Below are 24,255 nucleotides of genomic sequence, written 5' to 3'. Positions count from 1 at the left end.
ATATTCGCTAAATGAATTGAGAGGTCAGAAAATACTGAGTTCTCAAGTAACAAGATATTTTGACTCAAACATGGGTTCGATTAGTCCTACCCTGTCTGTTCTTTCTTACATCCTATATTTAGGTATCACTTGAGGTCTCAGTAGGAGACTTTCTCCATTTTCTATCCTACAAAACCACTACACACTGGTTGGCATTGTGTAAATCACTGTGTACACCCTTGGGGCACTTATAGCCCATCTACCACTTCTTCCATCAACTCCTTGAACTCACAACCATGTGTATGGTAATACATCATGCTCTTCTCTGCTGCAGTTCAATTTTGTTGGTCACAATTTTGTGTCAACTTAAATTATATAGAATTTTATTGGTCACAAATGTAGTAGTTTTATGTGCTGATATAAAATAATTTTGAACATACTTTTGTCCAATAGTACCAAAATAATTTGGGGAAAATGGGATACTCCACCGTGAATGAAAATTTTTGTTAAATTGTGTACAGTAGCAACCACTCTGCAAACAAATGTACTGAGCTAGAGATTTATGAGCCTTAAGACTTCATACACTTGATGCCTTCAGATTTCAGAAAACATAAAAATGAATTGCCAGAGACAATTAACAATGTTTCATTAATAATCCTATATTAGCCAAAGAGAGGAATTGGAATGGGCTGTAGCTCAGTTGGTTGAGTGCCTGCCTAGCATTCATGACACTAAAGTCAATCCCTATGACCATATAAATCATCTAAAATATTTAGACTGCAATCCCAGTGCTGTATAAGTGGAGGCAAGAGGATCAAGATCAGATAGATCATTATTAGTGTGGTGGTTAGAAAGAAAATGGCCCCCAAAGGGAGCAGTACTATTAGGAGGTGTGGTCTTGTTGGAGGAAATGTGTCACTGTGGGGGCCGGGCGGGCTTTGGGATGCCTTTGGCTCATGCTTCCCTCAGTGTGACTTTCAGTTGACTTCCTATTGCCTGGAAAATGTCACTCTCTCAGCTCCAGCACCACATCTGCCTACTCCCTGTTGTCATGATAACAGACTGAACCTCTGAAAGCATAAGCAAGTCATCCCAATTAAATGTTTCCTTTATAAAAGCTATTGTGGTCATGGTGTCTCTTCACAGCCATAAAAAAAAACCCCAGTTAAGACAATTAGCCACACAGTGAATCTGAGGCCACTCAGACCCTATCTCAAAAAAAATAAATAAATTTCAATAAAAAAAAGGATAGAGAGCACAGATTGTAAGTATTAGATGTCTTTTACATGAAGACATTAGAACATTCCTTCTAGGAGAAAACTAACTGGGAACTACTCACCTGAAGTAGCCAATGATTAGAATGGCCACAGCCAAGGAGCCAAAAGAGATAGAGTAGCCAACAGTATACAGGACATAGAGGCTTTCAAAGAATTCTTGCTGTAGAGGAAAAGACAGTCAACATATGCAAAAGAAAATGGTTCAAAACAATTACATTATTTCTGGAATATTGTGTCTGGTTCTCTCTAGCTTTTACAGGCTGTAATTTTCATGCTATAAAACAGACAACATCTAAAACAAGCTGCTTGACAGGTTTTGACACACCAAGTTCATTTGTGCCCCTTGCTAGTAAAAACCACCCACTATCCACCTACACACAACTACTATCCTGATGTTAGTCACCACAAATTAGCTTTCTCTGTTCACACACTTCATATTCTTCCAGACTGTTCTTAGACTTAGAAATTAAAAAATGTGTGCTCTTTGAGACAGCTTTTATAATCTTCTATAGTGTTACATGTATTTACACTTTATTTCCTGATAAGTTTCTTTATTTAAAATAATAGAATCACAGAATATAGAAAATGGAATAAGCAGTGTTTCATGTATAAATAGTGTTTCATGTATCCTCTATCCTTTAATGGTTACATATAACATAATTATACTAAGATATGCAAACCAAGAATCTACATTTTTGCAGTGTACTGACCAATATATTTGTGTAATTGTATCACACTTGAAAATTTTTATGACTACCATTGAAATCAAGACACAGAAGCCATCCAGCAGTGCAAAGATTTACTACATTGCTCATATGTGGCCATGTCTACCCCCTTCTTCCTCAGCATCCAAACACCTCGCAACTTTGAATCTGCTTTCCACCACACAATTTTCTCTTCATGGTCATATGCAAACCAACTGAGACATTAAAAGATTTAGTGAAGAGTCCTTGAGATCCATCCAAGTTGTCATATCTATCACTAATTTGTTTTTTTTCTTAGTTGCTGAGTAGTTTCCATGGTGTGTTCATATCATATTTACATTATTATATTTGAGTGAGTTCTTTATCAGTAGTATATAGTTGGATCATATTTTAACAGATTCAATCAGTTGATTTGTGTATTTTGAGTATATTTTTTACAATATCTTTTCTGTTGTTATTTTTTATTTAAAAATTCTTTCTAAATTATATGTTGTTTGAACAACTGTAAAGTTCTACTTTATTATTTTGTATATTATATTCGATGTTTGTTTTAGGTATGACATTACCCCCACTGAGTGTAGAAGCTTTACTCCTACATTGAATAACTTCAAATTTTCAATGATCTCATATTCTGAGATCAACATTATAACTTTCTAGGTTCACATTTGGCATTTTACATAATATATGGTACTTTAGACTTTTATTTATTCAGTTTGAACGTTGCTCAGTCATGTAATTTTCAACTGTTTGTGAATTGTTTATGTACATATTATTTTAATTTTAATTAATAATTTTATGGTAGGAGACCATATTTAGAATTTTAGCCAAGGCACTTATGGAGAGATTATTTAGACTGGTGTAAATTCTATCTTGATGAAACTTTGTGTGCGCTCTAAAAAAATGTGACTTTTGAATTATTGAGTATTCTATAAAAGTCGATTTGATCAAGTGTTTGAAAGATAGCTTATCTGTTGCTTAAGAATTGTATTTTTAAAATTCAGCTTGGTGGAATGTGGGTATTTCTCATATTAACTCTGACAGTTTTTGTTTCCTAGCAACTCTGAGGATGCTCTGTAGCTTGACAGTCAAATAATGCTACAAGGAATATGAGTAAGCAAAAGTCTTTCCAATATTCGGATTGTATTTTTTTCGGATATGAACCCAGTTGTGGGACTTCTGGATAACATAACATTCGATTTTTAACTATTTTGAAGAACCACAATACTTGTTTCCACAATGGCTGTATTGATTTGAACTCCCACCAATGAATGATATAAAAGGGTCCCCTTCCTTCTTTCCTTCCTTCCTTCCTTCCTTTCTTCCTTCCTTCCTTTCTTTCTTCTTCCTTTCTTATTCACTTATTTATTTATTTATTGGTTTTTTGAGGCAGGGTTTCCCTGTAACATTGGAGCCTATCCTGGAACTAGCTCTTGTAGACCAGGTTGGCCTCAAACTCACAGAAATTTGCCTGCCTCTGCCTCCTGAGTGCTAGGATTAAAAGCATGTTCCACCACCATCTGACTTTGGGTCCCCTCTCCTAAGCTCTTGATATTTTTCTTTTTGTCATTTTGGTAATAATTGTTTGAATAGATGCAGGGTATCTATTGTTGTAGTTTTAATTTATGTTTTCTAATGATAAATCATTTACATTTTTCTGATTAGTAATGTTAACTATGTTTTCATGTCTGTTGGCTGTTGCTTGTTATCCTTTGAGAAATGTCTATTTACATCCTTAGCCTGTGAAATAATTGCTTTATTTCTTATATGGAGTTGTCCTTTTCTGTATGTATCTTGATATATCCTCACAACATAGGCCAGGCTGGCTTTGCACTCACAATCCTTACCTGCCATATGATAGAACTAGAGGTCTGCTGTACCATGTCTGTACAGATACATTCCCTTATGGCTCTCGTGTATGTACTCCTGCTCTGTGGGTTGTCTCTGTTCTGCAGATTATTTCCCTGGTTGGATGGATTCCTTTTGTCTCTATTGCTGTTGTCTATGGTTTTGGAGACCACATCCAAAACCCAGATGAATTTGGTGAAGTTTTCCCCCCTTTCATGCTCTTCTATTAGTTTTACAATTCTGGAAATTACAGTGACATCATTAGACTTTACTTTTGTACATGAAATAACAGTCCTTGAACTCTTCAGCATAGTGATAGGCAGCATCCCAACATCATTTACTGAAAAGGCGGTCTTTTCCCCAGTGTGTGTTTTCAGGTTCCTTTCTCAAACTTGGCCATGAATACGTGGATTCACTTCTAACTTCTCTATTCATTCCATAGGTCTGTTTTTATGCCACGCCCTGGTTACTAAGTTTTATGACACATTTTAAAGTTGAAGAATGAATATTATAGGTTTGTCATCACTCAAAATATTTAAGGCTATCTGTGTCCTTTTGTGAGGCTACACAAATTTTAGAATAGTTTCATCTAAGGGCAGGGAACCCTGATTGCTCTTTGGGCTGACAAGGGAGGAGGACTTGATTGGGGGAGGGGGAGGGAAATGGGAGGCGGTGGCGGGGAAGAGACAGAAATCTTTAATAAATAAATTAATTAAAAAAACAAAACAAAAAAAGAATAGTTTCATCTAGTTCTATAAAAAGACAAATCTTATTTAGGCAGCCATGTTTTCCTCAGGTAACAAAGCTGCAACATGAGTCCTACACCTGAAGCTTAAGAAACATGGCAGACGGGCAGAAAGATTTTACAAACCAGGAGACCAGGAAATCTACTGTGAGATCGAACCTCCCAGTTATAACAAGGCAACTACACTCAAGAAAGCCCTTAGAGACGTTTAATATAAATTAATAGTTGTATTCTAATTTGCATATATCTATTAGATAAGAGAGAGCTTACATGAAACTTTCTATAAATGCTACTCTCTGACATATCAAGTTCTAATGGGGTTAGCTCATTCACATGTGCACAGATGTCAGAGGTCAGTGTTGGGGGTCTTCTTGCATTCTCCATGTTTTCAAGCAATTAACTTTAATTATTCTTTTGCTAATTAAGTTTGTTCTTTGGAAATTTCATGTGTGTAAATTTTTGAGACAATCTCTCACTGAACCTAGAGTTCACTATTTTGGCTACAATGGTTTGACCAGCATGCACCAAGAATCTGTTTGTCTCCAACACACAGCCCTTGAGTTACAGACACATCCTGCTGTTTTCCATGGGTGCTAGAGATCTGTAGTATATCTTTATGAACTAAGCAGTTTATCCACTGAGCCTTCTCCCTAGAACAATCCTTTGCATTTTTTATACTGAGAAAATAAAATTACTGAATACTCACAAGATTCTTTACCTCTTAGTAAACTTCCAAATAATTTTCATATGAAATACTAGATATATGATAGATAGGCCATTATATAATAAAAGATATTATTATTAGATAATAATAGATATACTAATATATGTAATATTATATAATGTTTTATATATGCATAAGAGCCAGAGTTTGGATTCCCAGAAGCCCACATAAATGTCAGTGGATATAGGAGCCGTCTATAATTCCAGCCTCAGAAGTCAGGAGATTCCCAGAGAAAACTGACTAGTGTGATTCACCATATGGACGAGCTCTAGGTTTGACTGAGAGACCCAACCTCAATGAACAAAGTAGATGAGTGTCTGGGGATGCAACTCAACACCAACCTCAGGACTCCACATACAAACTCACACAAGAGCATGTATGCACACACACATTAAAATGGGGGAAAAGAAATAGTATTTATCCTGGGTTTATTAGCCATCCTTGATGATTATACTTCTTAAAATATACTGTAATCAGGATGAATGGTTGAAAAATTAAAGGTCTGTGTAAATAAAGCCATGTTGATGAATGGCCCCATAAACACTGTGAAAGATGAGCGTTTGTCAGGTTTCGATACACAAAGAAAGATCAACACCAAGCACACAACTTGGCAGTGAGTGTTAACTTCCTTATTTTTCATACTCACATTTTAATGGCATTTTAAAATCACATTTAGTTATCAGTGAGTGCTTTTTTTTCTGTCAAAGACTGAAATGATTTTGCAGCATCTCATAGTAATTACCTCAGTGTTGGAATGAGTTGCCCTGTAAAGTGCATAGCAATCTCACATTGTCTGTTTAGAGTTTCAACCTGGAATTACAAAACTAAAGGTTGAAAAAGAGCTCACTGAGGTGGTGAAACTTAGTCACAAAAAAAGAAGGAAGGAAGCTCTATTTTCACAGAATAGACTAAGAAAACTTCATCTCAAACACTTCCCATGTCAGGGTTTCTATTGCTCTGAGGAGACATCATGACCACGGCCACTCTTTTAAAGAAAACATTTAACTGGGGCTGGCTTGCTTACAGCTCAGAGGGTTAGTCCATTATCATCATGTCAGGAAGCAAGGCAGCAGACAGGCAGACACGGTGCTGGAGCTGAGAGTCCTTACATCTTGATTCAAAAGCAACAGGAAGTGAACTGTCCCAGTGGGTGTGGTTTGAGCATGTGTGAGACCTCAAAGCCCGCCTTCACAGTGACACACTTCCTCCAACCAAGCCACACCTCCTAATAGTGCCACTACTCTCTTTGGGGGCCATTTGCTTTCAAAACACCACCTCTCCTCCTACAGTCCACCCTCCAGACAGAGCCACCATTGTATGGCCTGTTCTTTGGTCTTCGTAACAGCTCTGGTACACCAACTTGCTACACTCATTTCTAGATGCATGATCATGTGTCACCACACACTTTTGCTCAACAGGGCTGTGTGACTGGAATTTTACTGTGAGTTTTATGCCACCGGATGTAACTTTCTCACAATTACACATGGTTACAGCACCACACCACTCTAATAGGTAACTGGGACCTCAGAGTTTATCCCTCAACCCTACCATCAGCAAACCGTCTCCTGGGCCCACACTCTTTCCCTGGTTCACAGCTGACTCATAAAGACCTGTACACTGAACCTTGCTCAATATAATGCTATCGCTCTGATTCGTCACTTAAAATGAAATCATCAAATGCCATCTTCTGAGATAGAACACATTAAATATGCCATTCACTAGGATGAAAACATCTTTCAGAAACATAGTGGGATGAGATTTGGCATTCAAAAGTAATTAAGAATGAATCATGAATCATGTTGCTCACTACCTATTTGTATATATAATATATATATTTGTATATAATATAGAATAATATAACAATGTAATATAATAAATTGTGTGTGTGTGTGTGTGTGTGTGTGTGTGTGTGTGTGTGTATGCCAGACAACTCTAGTGTAAGGAAAACAGGAGAAAAGTTCAGCCGCATCTGATCGTGTCATTGAATAAAAGGGATTTTGTATATAATGGCTGACAAGCAAAAATTGTGCAAAAACATTTTCTTCTTTCCCTCGGGGATTCAAAAACATAGAAATGTCATTACCTTTCCTGTGCTGATATCTGGCTGCAGAAAGCAGTCTGAATAATTAGCCCATGTTTTATTTGAGCTATGAATGAAATCCCACGTTCCGTTGGAGGTACAGTGCCGGAAAGCAACTCCTGGAAAGACATGAAAGATGCTGAGATCACAGTTCCCCACAAGTCTGTTAATAAACATCAAAGAAGAGAGTAAATGCCTGGGTGCAATCAATCATCTCAAAAAAGTTCAATACCTTTATGATTGAAGTCATAAATATAAGGAGGGCATGGCACAGCTGCTATTTTCCCCATCGTTCCTCTAGGCCAACAGATAAGTCCATCCCATTCTGGGAAGCAATTGCCTTCTGATAAGAAACGAAAATAAAGAAAGACAAGAAAACAATATTGAACTGATGCTTTCAACACAGAAAACTTCAGCTCAGCCCCTGCCTAGGATAAAATGTAAAACAAACTGCTAAGTTTGGAAACTAAACCAGAAGAGATGAGAGGCAAATGCCCCTAAATGTATCATCATGGGCACATTAGCAGGAGTCTGATCTGCTAAATTAAAGTATCTAAATCATACCAGTATATTCGCTGTAAAAGCAAGAACAGTTAAGGTATAAGAAGCCTTGGTAGCCTGTGAACAGCTGTGGCATATTTCTGCCAACTGTCCTACCTAGTAGTAGCTACAAAATTTACCTTAGATTTAAAAAAAAAACTGCTGTTGAAGAACATGATACACAAAAGTGATTCAGGACTTGGGTTCTTTTTACTAATAAGTATGAATCTCATGCTCACCTCAGACACAGCTGTCATAGCTCTACATGTCTCTTTTTATTTTTATTTTTTAATAATTTATTTATTTTTATTTCATGTGGATTGGTATTTTGCCTGCATGGATGTCTCTGCCAGGGTGTCAGATCCCCTGGAACTAGAGTTACAGACAGTTACAAACTGCTATGTGGGAATTGAACCCAGATCCATTGGAAGAGCAGTCAGTGCTCTTAACCACTGAGCCATCTCACTAACCCTCCACACTTTTCAAGACAAATGTAGTTTTATCATTGTTAAAACTTCCAAGTTCATCACAGCTCTATCTAGAGTTACTAGATGAGTTTTGAGCAGGTCATTCTTACTGCGTATTCCCTCCTTTTTTTTCTTCTTCCTCCTCCTCTTTCTCTCCCCACCGCCAAGCCTCTCTCCAGGACGGTTTTCTACAGCTCTCCCCACCACTATACTCGTCCTGCTCCTGGTTAGCTGTAGAGAGCAATGCAACATTATGATAAAGAGGGAGCCTAGCTAGAATAGGTTGTGTTCAAGTCCTTCTCAGACTTGTGAAGTTCCCGCAACATGTTGTGTGTTCCCTGCACTGTATGTCTCACTGCAGGAAACTTTCTAGGGTGTTTGACCATCTGGGAAATGGTAGATCTGCAGGAGAGAGTCCAAACATCCCAGAACATTACCAAGTCTACGCCACAAGCCACAAGCTCATGACGAACGCTTATTTTCTCTTGTCCTTGCTAACCTGTTCAGCAAGTAAAGCTACTTTCCTGTTACCAGCTGTGTGTTTGGGTGTTCTCTTACCCAATGCAAACACTAACTCTGACCACATCAGCTCCCAAATCCCCCACAGCCCCCTGCCCCCAGCTCACTCTGAGCCACAGTCTACTTCCTGGCCAGGTCTGAAGGCCCTCAGGATCTGTCACTGGCTTGTCCAGGTACAGCTCAGCTGGCTCTTTTTGGGTTTCAGTGCCATTTCCTCTGATCGCCTCAGTGCTCACTCCATGGCATCCTCCAGACTTTTTCTCAAATGTCAACTTCTGAGTGAACATTCTCAATCTAAAGCTGCATCCCAGTTCCCCCCTCCCTCTTCCCCTACTGTCATTCTCCACAGGTCTCGTCACCGCCCAGTACTACGTGGAGGGTTTTTCCTATTGTTTTCTTGGTCGCAGGACTGAAGAAACCCAAGTGGAGCTCTTTGGTCTGTTTTGTCTTGTGCATTAGCCATGCCTCAGGCACAGCCTCCTGCTACTTAGTAGAGTTCAGCAAATGCTCACTGTCAGTGCTGAGCTCGTCGGGGCTCCTTTGCTTTGGTCACATACTGAACCGCCAAGAAGAAAGCCTGTCAGCCACATCACACCCCCTCTTCCCCAGTAAAGACAGTTGCCGTGAGTGCTGCATTCATTTTCTGTGACAAATTTCACAGTTTTAAATGAGGTCAGAACTCTGACTCAGTAAGGCATTTGCTTATGAACTCAAAGGCCATAACCAAGAGCTGGCTGACAGGGCTATGCTCCCTTCTGAAGACTCTGAAGGTACACATGTATTTCCCTGTTCATTTCAGGAGTTGGCAGAGTTCAGGTCCTCCATTGTCAAACTGGTTTCTTTCTGGCTGTTAGCAGAGCACTTGTCCAACTTCTGAAGACAGCTCGTATAACTGCCCCCTTCCTCCATCTTCACAGTCAGTAGTGCAGACTGGATCCTTCTTGCATGTTGAGCCCCTCTGGCTAGTCTTTGCTCACAACTCAATTCATTCTGCCACCTTCCTCTTCCATTTTTAAGACCTAGATGAATATATTGTATAAACCCAAATAACCCAGAACAACTTCCATATTTTAATATACAGAAGCTTAAGTCATCTACAACTACAACTTTGGGCCCTTTTGACTATGTAGCATAGCATTCACGAGCATAACAATATGTGCAAGCCTTAGATATCCTTAAGGGCTCATTTTTCTGCTATCACAAGTACTAGCTAACACTCATCACATCAAATTGTTTGGTTGGAAAGTCAGTTCACTAAAACCTCATACAAATACTGATACCCCTGATAAAAATTTAGCCTCAACCTGGAATTAACTTCTCCATGTCACCTTGTCACATAGAAACAAACATTTGATGTTTTGTGTCTTGCTGAAGAGAGTAAGAAAAGAAAAGCGTCTTCATTCACCTACACCTTCCTCACAGAAGACTGTGTTTTCCTGGAAACAATCTCCCTTCCCTCACACGGTTGCAGCCTGACTTCACACACCACAGGCAACCCAGGAATGCATCCCACTGCCTCTTGCTTCTGATGGACCATTGTATCTGCCTCTCTTCCTGAAGCACCTGCTTTTGCTGCTGATGTTGCCATTGCTGGATGTGATGGTGGTCCTTTGCTTTTCTCGCTGCTCCCCGTGATTAGTGAGTCAATCTCACCTATCAGTTTCTTTTACAGTGCATTAAAATTCCATATAACTTCCTGCCCATTTACTTTCTTGTTAATAAGTCATGTTGTCTTCTCATATCTGGACTATTGCTAAGGTGTGGGTCTTAAACACCCCACTAAGTCCCATGGGTTAAAAGTTTAGCCTCAGCTTGTGCTGTATGGAGGTGGTAGGAACTTTAATGTGTGAGGCCCCCCGTGGTGCATCTTCTGGTGATTGGGAGCGGTCCCTGGAAGGGATAGTAGGACCAGGGCTCCTTCCTTCCTCTTTCCAGGAGTTGATTAGCTTTGCTCTGTAATGTGTTTCTGCCAGGTTATCCTGCCATGGGCCCAAAGCTACAGAGGAAATCAATGATGGAATAAAACCAAAACTGTGCACCAAAATAAGCTTTTTTTCCATGTAAGCTTGTTTATCTCCAGTTATTTGTTATTGTTTCAGAAGGCTCACACTACTGTCCAATCAATACGTACTTCACAAACACCACCACCTGGTCCCGGAATCATGGTCTTGTTTTCCTGTCTGGAAATTGCACGCAATGAATTAAAGTCTTCATACAATTGTAAAAATCTATGAGCTAGTGCATCGTACAATTACTCAGTATTAAAAGAGACAGTTTTCTGGTTTCTGCAAGATGCCACCCGACACGTGAATGAACCGCCATAGACCTCACTCCCAAATTCAGAAAACCAACAGCCTTCAAAACAGTATATTATAGAACATATTAATGTCTCAGGTGGCTCTTTAATGATAATATTCACAAAAGGTCATAAAGACTTGGAAACCTGGGCCTCAAACATACAATGTGGATCTCTTAATTAACATCTTCATGGCCATCAAGTCCTATTAAAGCACAAAAGTAATTACCAAAGACTCAGCACTCTCCTTTTTACAAATTAGCACCACCAGTTCTAACTCTGGCCCACATCTATATCCCAAGCAAAACTAATCATTACTGAAGCTTGTTCAGCTATTTACAGAGAATGGTCTAAAATTTAGAAAATCCAGCTTTCATCATTTTAGCTCTTGTGTTACTCATAAAAAAAAAAAAGTCAGACCATACTTGGCAGGAGAAGCAGAAGGAATGAAACCTTCATTTTTTTATTTTAAACCCTCAGTAATTTTATGACTAGGTATTTGTATTTACAGCTCTCCTTTGATAAACATTTAGAAGTTTTCATGTTCTTATTATATTTTTTAAATGTTCAGTTATTTAATTTTGTGTGTATATGTGCCTGTCTGTATGTATGAATTTGTACCACATGCATGCAGTGCCTAAGAAGGTGAGAAGAGGCATCAAACCCTTGGAACATGACATGTAGGCATTGGGAATTGAACTCAGTCCTCTGGAAGGGAAGCCAATGCTCTTAACCTCTGAACCATCTCACCAGCCCCAAGTTTTTTTTCAGAAATACAAAAGAATACTATATAGTTAAAATGTAGGATTGATAGCTGTTGGTATTTTATAATGCTTATTTTAGTTACCTTGTTTTTGCTATAGCTTCGCAGTGGTTGCCTGAAGCATAATAACCCCTCTCTAAATATTTTTATATCTATCTCTCAATCTTAAGATCATTTAAAATGAAAATTTCTTAAGTTAGCTAGTAAATTCAAAATGTGAGTCTAGTCTTTAACAACTTGCAGAATATTTTACTTAATTTACACATAATAAAACATTTTCGTTGAAAGGTAGCTCAAAGTTTGCCACGTTTAATGCTATGTTATTTCTGTATGAAGGAAGATCTTAAAGCAAGAGTTCTCTTTTTAGTATTTATTCATGTACATGTGCACATACTCACAAATGTCAGGTGTTACACAAGTCAGTACATCCAGATAATGTGTTCTTATATCTGATGTTTCTATAGTCTGTTACTGATTTATATTTACTAACCTTTGCTGCCCTAACCCTCTTCCTGAAGGCTTGTTTGATTGAATGGATGGATGGATGGATGGATGGATGGATGGATGAATTTCTTGCTCTATTCACCTAACTCCTACCCCTTTAATTTTAAAACGTGATGATTATGCACCCAGGAAACTTTCCCTACCCCCTTACTGACTGAGATGTTTGCAGTGGTTCCATAGTTGTGAACATCTCTGCTGTCAAAATTATGTACCATCCTGAAGGATGTCTACCACTCCCATGAAATCAAGTCCACAGAGCAGAGGAGTCTTGTAGAAGACAATAAATAAATACATAAATAAGACCTTGAGTTCTTCCTCATATCTCATATGGCAATAAGGAAACAAGGCACCAATGTAGCAGCCCTGGTTCACCAACAAAGTCTGTAGGTATACAAATTAATAAACACAGGCTATGGAAAAAGCATGTCCAGAAAAGCAAGAAGAGATTCAAAGGTTAAAAGTACAGAGGACTTAAAGTAGGATAGGAAGGTTTCTGAGCTTTTTAAACGCTCAAAGCAATAAATTCATAAGCCGACTATAACACAATACTAAACAGTGACTTTGGGAACTAGAAAATACTTGAAAAAAATTACCAATACAGCACAGGAAAATTAAGAAAAAAGACTATAAATAAGGCATAAATCCAGAGAGATGGTACTAGGCACTCCCACATCTGTCTGCAAGAAGCTCTAGGTGGTGCTGGAGAGAATGGAGGAGGTAAAATTTTCAGAAACCAATAACTTTCTTCTCACCAAATCACCAAATACACCTGTGTTAATTTTGTCAGTGCTGTGGCAAAATACCAGAGAGCACCAGAACACATAGAGCAAGACAGGTTTATTTGGGCCCATGGCTTCAAATGTTCCAGTCCAAAATCCTTTGCTCTGTTGACTCCGGTATATAACGAAGCAGAATATCGTGGCTGAGTAAAGAAGTAAAGAATATTTACCTCATAGAGGGGGTGGAGAAAAGGAAGATGTAAAAGAAGGAAAGGGGGAGGGTTGAGAGAAGGGGAAGAGGGAGATGGAGGACTGAAAGAAACACCAGTAATGTCCTGCTCCCTCCAATTCAGCCCACCTCCTCAAGTTTCCCAAACCTATCAAAATAGTGCTACCAGATCAGGACCAAACCTTCCACGGAGACACAGCAGAGCCAGATCTTAGTGACACAGATCCTCAGATGCAGAAAATCCAATGATTTCCTACCTGGATACAGTGTAAAACTGAAAACATAAAGGTCAGAGGGAAGCTCTTAAAAAGACCCAGAGAGAGAAACAGATAACCAGCAAAGGCTGAAAGCTGATTCAGCAGCAGGAGCAACAGCATCTAGGATAGAAAATGAATGGTATGTTCAGGCCCTAACAGATATATCTCAGTCAAGGATCATATATCCAAAATATGTATTAAGATTGCAAGTAAAAATGTCATCTCCAAGTCAACAAAATCTCATAGCACAATAAGCACAATTCCAAGTAAATAAATATAAAAGAAACAAGATATATTTGAGGAAGATGGAAAAACTAAACAAAATTAAGGTCAAACTTAACTCCTATGTGACAATACCCTACAATCTGGAAACAATTAAAATACCCAAATCTGCTTTAGTAATATGGAAAGAAGATATTATGATAAGCTTTAAATTTTATTTCTTCTTCTTCTTCTTCTTCTTCTTCTTCTTCTTCTTCCTCCTCCTCCTCCTCCTCCTCCTCCTCCTCCTCCTCTTCCTCCTTCTCCTCCTCCTCCTTCTCCTCTTCCTCCTTCTTCTTCTCCTCCTTCTCCTCCTCTTCCTCCTCCTCCTCCTCCTTCTTCTTCTCCTCCTCCTCCTCCTTCTTATTCTTCTTTTGGTTTTTCAAGCCAGGGGTTCTCTGTATATCTGTTTAATAATCCTGACTGTCCTGGAACTCACTCTGTAGATCAGAAGGGACTCGAACTTACAGAGCTGCCTACCTCTACCCCCAAATGCTGGAATTACCACCACCACCTAGCTTAACTTTCTCAATTAAATATAAATTTTTAATTCTATGGTAACCACTAAAGAAAGTAAGTATCCTACCAATTAGCTATAGATATTGGAACAGAGTAGAATAAAATAAGCAAAGGTGGACCTGAAGAGATGGCTTAGTGGTTTGCAGACTAGGATTATGCTTTTGTTTCCCAGCCTCCCAGACCGAAATAATCACACAGAAACTATGTTAATTAAAATACTGCTTGGCCAACAGCTCATATATATTCTCAGCTAGCTCTTTCATCTTAAATTAACCCATTTCTTTTCATTTGTATATCGCCACGAGGCAATGGTTTAACAGTAATGTTCTGGCATGGTATCTCTTTGACTCCACCGTGTGTGTGTGTGTGTGTGTGTGTGTGTGTGTGTGTGTGTGTGTGCGCGCGCGCGCGCGCGTGTGTTTGGATTTCCCACAAGGCTTTACTCTTCTAAGCCATTGGCCAAAGCAGCTTTATTCATCAACCAATAAAAGCAACACATATACAGAAGGATCTCCCACATCAGTGGTTCAGTTCCCAGCACCCATGTGGTGGCTCACAGTCATCTGTAACTTCTGTTCTAGGTGATCTGATGCCCTCTCTGGACTCCACAGGCATATATGTGATGACATACACATACATGCAGGTAAAATACTCATACACATGAGATAAATATATCTAAACTTTAAAAAAAAAAGCAAAAGTGCTTCAATCAATTCAAAATAAGATTAGAGAGGGAGAAATGGAAGGGACCCAGAGAGAGTCCAAAAAAGATGGTATTCAAATTCAAATGTATGTTAGCACTCACAATTGAGATAACCAGACTAAACTATTTGTTTGATGCACAGAGATTATTAGGATATCTAAACTAAACTTTGGATGCAAGCTGTTTACATATTGATTTTTGTTGGGCTCTACATTTTTCTCTGCTCCCCTCCCTGCCTTTCACCTCCCCTTCAACCCTCTCCCAACATGCTTTGATAAATCACCATCATGACAACTACATTCTCTGATTATAACAAATGTAAAAAATCAGTCACAATTCTTGAATATTTCAAACCAGTAAAAACTAATACTCATCTGCAAACTATATGAAGTATAGCCTTAATGACATTGTTCCATCCAATTAGTTGAGATTTAGAGGGCTCAGTAAATCAACTCCTATTTATGACCTGAATGTAGAAATATTTGAGAGATGACTTGAAAACTCAAGAAATAATTTCCTGAAAATTATTTTTATTTATTAATTTATTTAGAATAAAATTATCATTTTATTCTAAAAGTTTTCTGTAGAAGATAGCTTACAGACTGGTTTGAACTGAGATTACCACCTGAGACTGTAGACAATATCCACAGGAACAGAGTCTACACCCTCCGAGTGTACTGCACTGTCAAGGGTAAGTCAACACACAGGCTCCCAACAACATGCAAGTCTACAGAGAGGCCAGATACACACATGCTCAACAGAGACTCCTGGACTCGTGAATCAGACAAGTCACTTCTGCCATAGGAAAGGGAAAGTACATGTGGCAAAAAGTGGAAGAACTTTGTTCTCTCTACATGCCTTCCACATGGAAACAAAGAATGTTTGACAAGATCTCCCTAGCACTTAGGGAGACTATTTGAAATTTTCGTGAAGATAGGAATGAAGAACACAAAGAAAGCACACATCTTGGCATCATTACCTCCTTCTTGGAGTTGAGTGGTGATGTTGAGCTCACACTGCACTTTAGCTTTCATAAGAAGAACGATCTGCTCTTCTATAGTGATGATGCCATCAGAATCCAGCTGTGGAAGCAAATGAGACGCCGTCATTCCCCATCATCTTAAAAATAGTCTGTTACCAATCAAGCTATCTGAAACTGCCTCTTATCAGAATACATACAATATTGTGGTTTTAATATCCACTGGCCTCCATAGGCTTGTGAACTGAATATGTGGTCCCAGATGATGGTGCTACTTGGGGTCACCTTAGAAACCTAGAAGATTGAGTAAAGCTGAAAGAATTAGGTCACCCAGAGGTGGGTCCTTAGGAGTGGGCACTTCCTATCTCCTTCCCCACTTCCTATCTTCTCCCAACTTCCTAGTTGGCCATGAAATGAGTATCTCTACTCCACCACATGGCTGCACTGTTACACTGCTTTATCAGATTTCACAGGTGTCAAACAACTATATAGACTGAATCACTTGAGACTGTGAGCCAAAATATCTGTCATTCCTTAAGTTTGTTTTTCAGGATTTGGTCACAGTAATAAAAGGAAACTAATATATATATATATATATATATATATATATATTTGGATAATTTTAATTGTAGTACCAGAAAATGTAAGAAAATTCTAAATTGTGATTTAAGTAATTACATTAGAAATAGTGTAACTAGAAGAAACACTGAAAATGCCTAACATGTTATGAATGCACAATATATTACTAATTCCTTTACATTGTGGCAGTTCTGTTACATAGAAATAGAAAACTAAATTTAGTTCTACCAGAAAAATGATCAACAAAACTTGGACATAGCATACAACATCTGACTTTGGGTTTATTTATCTATGGAAGAAATGGGTTATTCTAAATTGTCTCCACTCATCTTGTTGCCTTAAAAACTGGGAACTTTGTAATGCTAAGATATTCACCCTTATATCTATTATCCATTTGATCAGTATTTATTATTTTCACATAAAAATAATGTGCTTTGTGAAGAAAAAAATAATATAATACCAAGGACACTGAGCACATTTGTGCGAGCATTGTTCCTGACCTTAGAATGACATGAGAAATGATAGTATCATTAAAACAGGAGCAATTGTATCCACAACAAAGTGCCACATTTAGAAAAACGGATGTTAGTCATTTGTTCTGGACAAAAGATCATTTGTAATGTGAAATAAAACATTGAATTACAACGTCAGAGACTTAAGATCCCTGGTTTGATTGTGTGTGCTATCATGAAAGTTCATAAAGTTGCCACTGTAAATATGAATTCTTAATGTCATAAAATTAAATTCCTCATGGTTACAATAATTACAATTCCCTGTATATTCCATTTTCAAGTAGATATGTTGCTATAAACTATATATATATTCAAGAGGAAACACTCTGAAAATTTTAGGACCAGTAGAATAGGCATAGAATAGAGATAGATAGACATAGAAATCAGTATAGGTTATAAATAATAGATAGATAGATAGATAGATAGATAAAATTAAGACACTTCTGAGAGGTGCAGAGAAGAAAGCACACCAGGCCAGGACTTCAGATCCTGTAAATGACACAGTAGAAGACTACTTGCATTTTCTTTCTGACTCATGCACTATAAGTGTGCAGTTAAAGTAGTTGCAAATTCTGAAACACTAACTAAGATAAATTGGCCTCAAGAAAAGATTCTGAACCCAAGGAAGGAAAAGGACAAGACAAGACAGAAAACTTAGAGACATTAATAGTCTGACCCCAGTCAATTAACAGCCAACTGTGGGAAATCTGAATGTACAGTCTAACAAGGCTGTCGTGGATACCCCAATGACCTTCCACAGTGATGTGAGAGAAAGGAAGAAAACAAATACTAGCCTTAACAGGCTGCCTTTTTTACCCTCAACACCTGCGTGTCAATAAAGACCATGTTGGCAACCTGGGAACAGGAAGCATTAAATGGAGTGAGACATTGGAGGGTAGAGAACGTAAAGAAATGTGAGTACAATGACAAACACTAAAGACATTTCCAAGTCATAGGAAAACCTAGGACTGCAGAAGCTTCCCTATATACAGTTTAAATGGAGTGATAGTGTAACTATCAAGGGAAACAATGTCACTACTAGACACCACAAACCAAAATCCCAGTGCAGAAATGGTTACCTCTTTTGGAATTGTTGACCAATAAGGGCCCATAGATTCCCAAATATTACAGGTTATTGCCAGTGCTCTTGGATACCCTCCAAACATTGCAGTAAGTCCCTATTTTTGAAGACAGTATGTGGTCCAACATGAAGAAAGCAAACTGGAACTCACCTGAAAGTTTTACCGCTTCTGTCTTGTTCCATGGCACTGGACAGTTCTGTTCACACTATCAGACTGTGAGCTACAATAATATCAGGCCTGTTAAGACATGCCCACTGGTGCAATAGTGCCATCATGGGAGTAGCCAATCACTTTACGGTTGAATTTAAAGCATACTCCACAAGATGAAACCCATATCTGACCCAATCGATAGGACCAAATACCTGTGGCTAGTCAGGCCATAGGCCCTAGGGGAACACCTGCTATTATCATTCTCCGAAGGTCAGTATTAAACTGACTTTTAATTCCTTATCATTGTAACTATAGATTAGTTCATCACTCAACCCACATTACAGATGCTTCTGCTTGTAATAGATGGCGATTAACACAGAGGCCACAACTGGTCAAGATGTGAGACTTGAGAGACTGTGAAATGCTCAGAACTAAGTGCAACATCTCTGTCACACTCCCTCCTCTCAAAGCTCAGGGATCATTGCTGAAGAGGAAGTAGAAAGAGTGTAAGAGTCAGAGGCAGTGGATTACTTCAAGGAAACAGTGTTTTTCAGACACGGCTGGGCAGCTACACATATAAACTCAGGTTAACAGTTTTTGACAGCATGCACAAGATCTGTACAAGTTCAAACAAGAAGAAGTTGCAGCATGGTGAGCAGAGGCGGCTTCAGAGTCCCTCTCCTATCTGAGGACCTCCTAGCAATTGATAAATGCTGGGAAAGGGAGAGTCAGTTCTCTTTAGTGGTATGACCCCTGGTAGGTTGGTGTGGTAATTTGAAAGAAAATGACCCCCAAAGAGAGCTGCACTGTTAGGAGGTATGGCATTGTTGGGGCAGGTGTGGTCTCACTAGAGAAAGTGTGTCTCTGTGGAAGTGGGCTTTGAGGTCTCATATATGCTCAAGACACACCCAGTGAGACAGTCTACCTCCTGTTGCATGCTATATATAGGATTCTCAGCTACTTCTCCAGTACCATGTCAACCTGCACACCACCAGGTCCCACCATGACGATAATGGATTGAACCTCTAAGCTATAAGCAAGACACCCCATTTAAATGTTTTCCTTTATAAGAGTTGCCACGGTCGTCGTGTCTATTCACAGCAAGAGAAACCCTAAGATGGTTGGCCATGTTCCACATACATCCAAGACTATAGGAGCTGTACAAATAGGATTTGTTGGGAATTAAAATACAATTGGGTGACTAGGGAAGAATGTGGATCTGAAAGAAATTGAAGAAGGAAAGAACTAATCAACAAACATTTATAAGACTCTCAAAAATTAATTTAAAGATTAGGAAAAAAGGGGAAGAGCAGCAGAAGGCTCTTTCTTTTGTTAAGACTATCTTATGTGTCTTGAATGAATCTTAGTTGTAATATCTCATAATTTTGTTCTTACCATTTTTGTAAGCTGGATATAGGAGATATAGTATTTTTTTCAAATTAAAGTAAGCTTTTTAAAAACTGTTTTTATTGAATTATATATTTTTTTCAACTTCCTTCCCTTCCTCTCCCATCCCCTTCAACCCTCTCCCAAGGTCCCCATGCTCCCAATTTAATCAGGAGATACTGTATTTTTCTACTTTCCATGTAGATTAGGTCTATGTATGTCTCTCTTAGGGTCCTCTTTGTTGTCTAGGTTCTTTGGGATTGTGAACTGTAGGCTGGTTTTTCTTTGCTTTATGTCTAAAAGCCACTTATGAGTGAGTACATATTATATTTGTCTTTCTGGGTCTGAATTACCTTACTCAATATAATGTTTTCTAGATCCATTTATTAGCCCGCAAATTTCAAGAAGTCATTATTTTTTCTGCTTTGTAGTATTCCATTGTGCAAATATACCACATTTTCCTTATTCATTATTTGTTTGAGGGTCATTTGTGTTGTTTCCATGTTCTGGTAATGATAAATAATGCTGCTATGAACATAGTTGAGCACATGTCCTTATGATATGTATGAGTTAACATCCTTTGGGTATATACCTAAAAGTGGTATTGCTGGGTCTTGAGGTAGGTTGTTTCCTAATTTTCAGAGAAATCATCATACTGATATCCAAAGTGGCTGAACCAGTTTGCACTCCCTTTAGCAATGGAAGAGGGTTCCCTTTACCCCACATCCTTTCCAGCATAAGTTGTCATCAGTGTTTTTGATCATGGCCATTCTTACAGGTGTAAAGAATCTCAGAGTTGTTTTGATTTGCATTTCTCTGATGACTAAGGATGTGAAGCATTTCCTTAAGTGTTTTTCAGCCACTTTAGATTTATCTGTTCTCTGTTTAGATCTGTACCCCATTTTTTTTAATATTTATTTATTATGTATACAATATTCTGTTTGTGTGTATGCCTGAAGGCCAGAAGAGGGCACCAGACCCCATTACAAATGGTTGTGAGCCACCATGTGGTTGCTGGGAATTGAACTCAGGACCTTTGGAAGAGCAGGCAATGCTCTTAAACTCTGAGCCATCTCTCCAGCCCCCTGTACCCCATTTTTTATTGAATTATTTGTTCGTTTGATGTGAATTTCTTGAGTTCTTTGTATATTTTGGCAATCAGCCCTCTGTCTGATGTAGGGTTGGTAAAGATCTTTTCCCATTCTTTGGGCTGCCATTTTGTCTGTTGACCATGTTCTTTGCTTTACAGAAGCTTCTCAGTTTCAGGAGGTCCCATTTATTAATTGTTTCTCTCAGTGTATGTGCTGCTGGGGTTATATTTAGGAAGTGATCTCCTGTGCCAATGCATTCAAGGATGCATCTCACTTTCTCTTCTGTGAGGTTCAGAGTGGCTGGTTTTATGTTGAGGTCTTTGATCCATTTAGACTTAAGTTTTGTGTATAGTGATAGATATGGATCTATTTTCACTCTTCTACATGTAGATATCCAGTTATGCCAACACCATTTGCTGAATATGCTTTCATTTTTCATTTTATATTTTTTGTTTCTTTGTCAAAAATCAGGAGTTTGTAGGTGGATTGATATCTGGGTCTTGATTCAGTTCCATTGGTCCTCCTGTCTGTTTTTATGCCAATAGTAGGCTGCTTCCAGTACTGTATCTATGTAGTAAAGCTTGTAGTTAGGGATTGTGATGCCTCCAGAAGTTCCTTAATTGTACAGGACTGTTTGGGCAATCCTGGGCTTTTTGCTTTTCCATATAAAGCCGAGTATTTTTCTTTCGAGGTCTATAGGTCGACTTCTCTGTTTTTATGCCAGTACCACACTGTTTTCATCACTGTAGCTCTGTAATAGAGTTTGAAGTCAGGGATGGTAATGCCTCCAGACAATCCTTTATTGTATAGGATTGTTTTGGCTATCCTGGGTTTTTTGTTTTTCCATATAAAGTTGATTATTGTCCTCTCAAGATCTGTGAAGAATTTTGATGGGACCCTGATGGGGATTGCATTGAATCTATAAATTGCCTTTGGTAGAATTGCCATTTTTACTATGTTGATCCTCCCAATCCAAGAGCAAGGGAGGTCCTTCCATTTTCTGGAATACTCCTCAGTTTCTTTCTTCAATGCCTTAATAAAAATTTTGCTGGGATTTTGAGGGCATTGCATTGAATCTGTAGATTGTTTTTGGCAAGATTGTCATTTTTACTATGTTAATTCTACCTACCCAAAAGTGTGGGAGATCTTTCCACTTTCTGGTGTCTTCTTCAATTTCTTTCTTTAAAGATTTAACATTCTTGGAATACAGGTCTTTGCTTGTTTGGTTAGAGTTACTCCAAGTATTTTATGTTATTTGTGGCTATTGTGAAGGGTGATGTTTCTCTGATTTCTTTCTCAGCCCACTTATAATCTATGTGAAGGAGGGCTACTGATATTTTGAGTTAATCTTGTATCCTGCTACATTATTTAAGGCATTTATGAGTTGTAGAAGTTCCTTGGTAGAATTTTTGGGGTCATTTATGTAAACTATCATGTCATCAGCAAATAGTGAGTTTGACTTCTTCTTTTCTGATTGGTATCCTCTTGATCTTTTTTGTTGTCTTATTGCTCTAGTTAGAACCTCAGATACTATATTGAATAGATATGGAAAGAGTGGACAAGCTTGTCTTGTTCCTCATTTCAGTGGGATTGCTGGGAGTTTCTCTCCATTTAGTTTGTTATTGGCTGTTGGCTTGTTGTATATTGCCTTTACTATGTTTAGGTATGTTCCTTATATCCGTGCTCTGTCCAAGACCTTTATCATAAAGGGATGTTGTATTTTCTTGAAGGCTTTTCCAGCCTTCAGTGGACACTTGGTTTCCTGCATCATAACACCAGTCCCTGTCCTTCTCTTTATTTTTAAAATTTCTTGAGATTAGATTATCAGGAAAAAAAACAGTGAAGTACAGAATATGTGGGGATCAGGCATTTTACATGAAACCACAGAGTGGGGTACTGTTCGTAAAGCTCCGTACCAACAGCACCTAGAATCAATATGCTTCACTGTAGATGTTAACCTTGGTCTTTTCTTTCTATCTTTATTCAAACATCAAAAACAGAAAACTCATTCCTAGCCCTCAACCTGTATGAAAGTAGGTGATAGGTCATATTTGGATGTCATACTACAGTTTGTCAATTTATGTTTATGTCAAATGAGATATAATTTATAAAATCTCATATATCATAATTGGAAGTATGTATTAGCTTAATATAAACATAGAAAAAATAGTAAATGGGGATGTAAACCATTTTTGTCTTGGACTCAAATTTAGACAAAAAAAATCTTTTTAGAACTAACATTGTATTGATAACCAAAGAAATCCGGGTCCCTTCTATGTCAGAACTCAAAACCTCCTGTTGCGGGAACAAATGAAATGCAGTGACCAGCCATGTGATTGCTGCAACCCCGTTACTTATGGAAGATGTGTGCTCCAAGGACAGCTTCACAGTGTGCACTCTGTTATTTGGGGAGATTCCTGATATGCTCCATGACTATGGAGTTCATTCCATTTGGAAATGACAAGCAAACAAAAGTTATCTCTATGAAAGCAGTGCTGGCCTAATTTGATATGTGATAAACTGTCAGGAAGATCCTTTCCTCAGTCAGTTAGCAATCAGAATTTGAGATTACAGAAAATCAGAACCTGGGCCAAATGATAGATGGGTACATAATAGCATCAAAGGCCAGTGACCAAGCCATTTGTAACTAATGCCACCCCTGAGGCAAAACATCTGCCACTAGAGCACAGCTGTGTCATCCTGGGAGAAAGTAGAGACTAGGAAAACCAGCATGGTGAAATCAATCAGCAATGAGAAGGCCATTTCAAACAGAAGCAGTGATATTAAATCAGTACTGGTAATATGATCACTAAACTATTAACTTGTAAACAACAACAGAAACTCCATATACCCACATTAGTAACAACTGAGCGTATCAATTAAGAATGTAAAGAAAACTTAACATGATGACTTGTAAATTACATAGTCTTCTATAGCCTTTTATAACCGTGAACCCAGCAAGGCTACAGAGGTCCCTCGAAGTGCTTGCTGGGCAATTGTGATGACTGGAATTTGAATACCAGCACCCAAACAACAAGGGGTGATGGAGGAAGGTCATTGGTTAAATAAATAAACTGCCTTGGCCCTGATAAGACAGAAAATTAGGTAGGCAGAGTAAACAGAACAGAATGCTGGGAGGAAGAGGAAGTGAGCTCAGACACCATTGCTCTGCTCTCTGAGGCAGATGCGATGAAGCTCCGACCCAAGATGGACGTAGGCTAGAATCTCCCTGGTAAGTCACCACCTCGTGGTGCTACACACATTAATAGAAATGGGCCAAGCAGTGTTTATATGAATACAGTTTGTGTGTTGTTATTTCGGGGCATAAGCTAGCCAGGCGGCCGG

At 38.5% G+C, this 24,255-nt stretch overlaps 1 protein-coding gene across 1 annotated transcript in view; it reads right to left on the bottom strand.

Annotated features, from left to right (window-relative positions):
- Nucleotides 1-24,255, bottom strand: part of Pth2r (parathyroid hormone 2 receptor) — a 79,269-nt gene that overhangs the window by 45,240 nt on the left and 9,774 nt on the right. Inside the window, exons 2-5 of the mRNA XM_041631909.1 lie at nt 16,111-16,213; nt 7,587-7,697; nt 7,358-7,473; nt 1,319-1,416 (exon numbers count right to left, since the gene is read on the bottom strand). Of these exons, the coding sequence (XP_041487843.1) occupies nt 1,319-1,416; nt 7,358-7,473; nt 7,587-7,697; nt 16,111-16,213 (428 nt within the window). The remainder of the gene's footprint in view (nt 1-1,318; nt 1,417-7,357; nt 7,474-7,586; nt 7,698-16,110; nt 16,214-24,255) is intronic.

This window comes from Microtus oregoni, unplaced genomic scaffold (genome assembly GCF_018167655.1).
Source record: "Microtus oregoni isolate MIOR12 unplaced genomic scaffold, Mior012 000038F_ref0000394, whole genome shotgun sequence".
Lineage (NCBI taxonomy): Eukaryota > Metazoa > Chordata > Mammalia > Rodentia > Cricetidae > Microtus > Microtus oregoni.
Note: the sequence above shows the minus strand (reverse complement) of the source record. Positions and strands in the feature narration are given on the sequence as shown.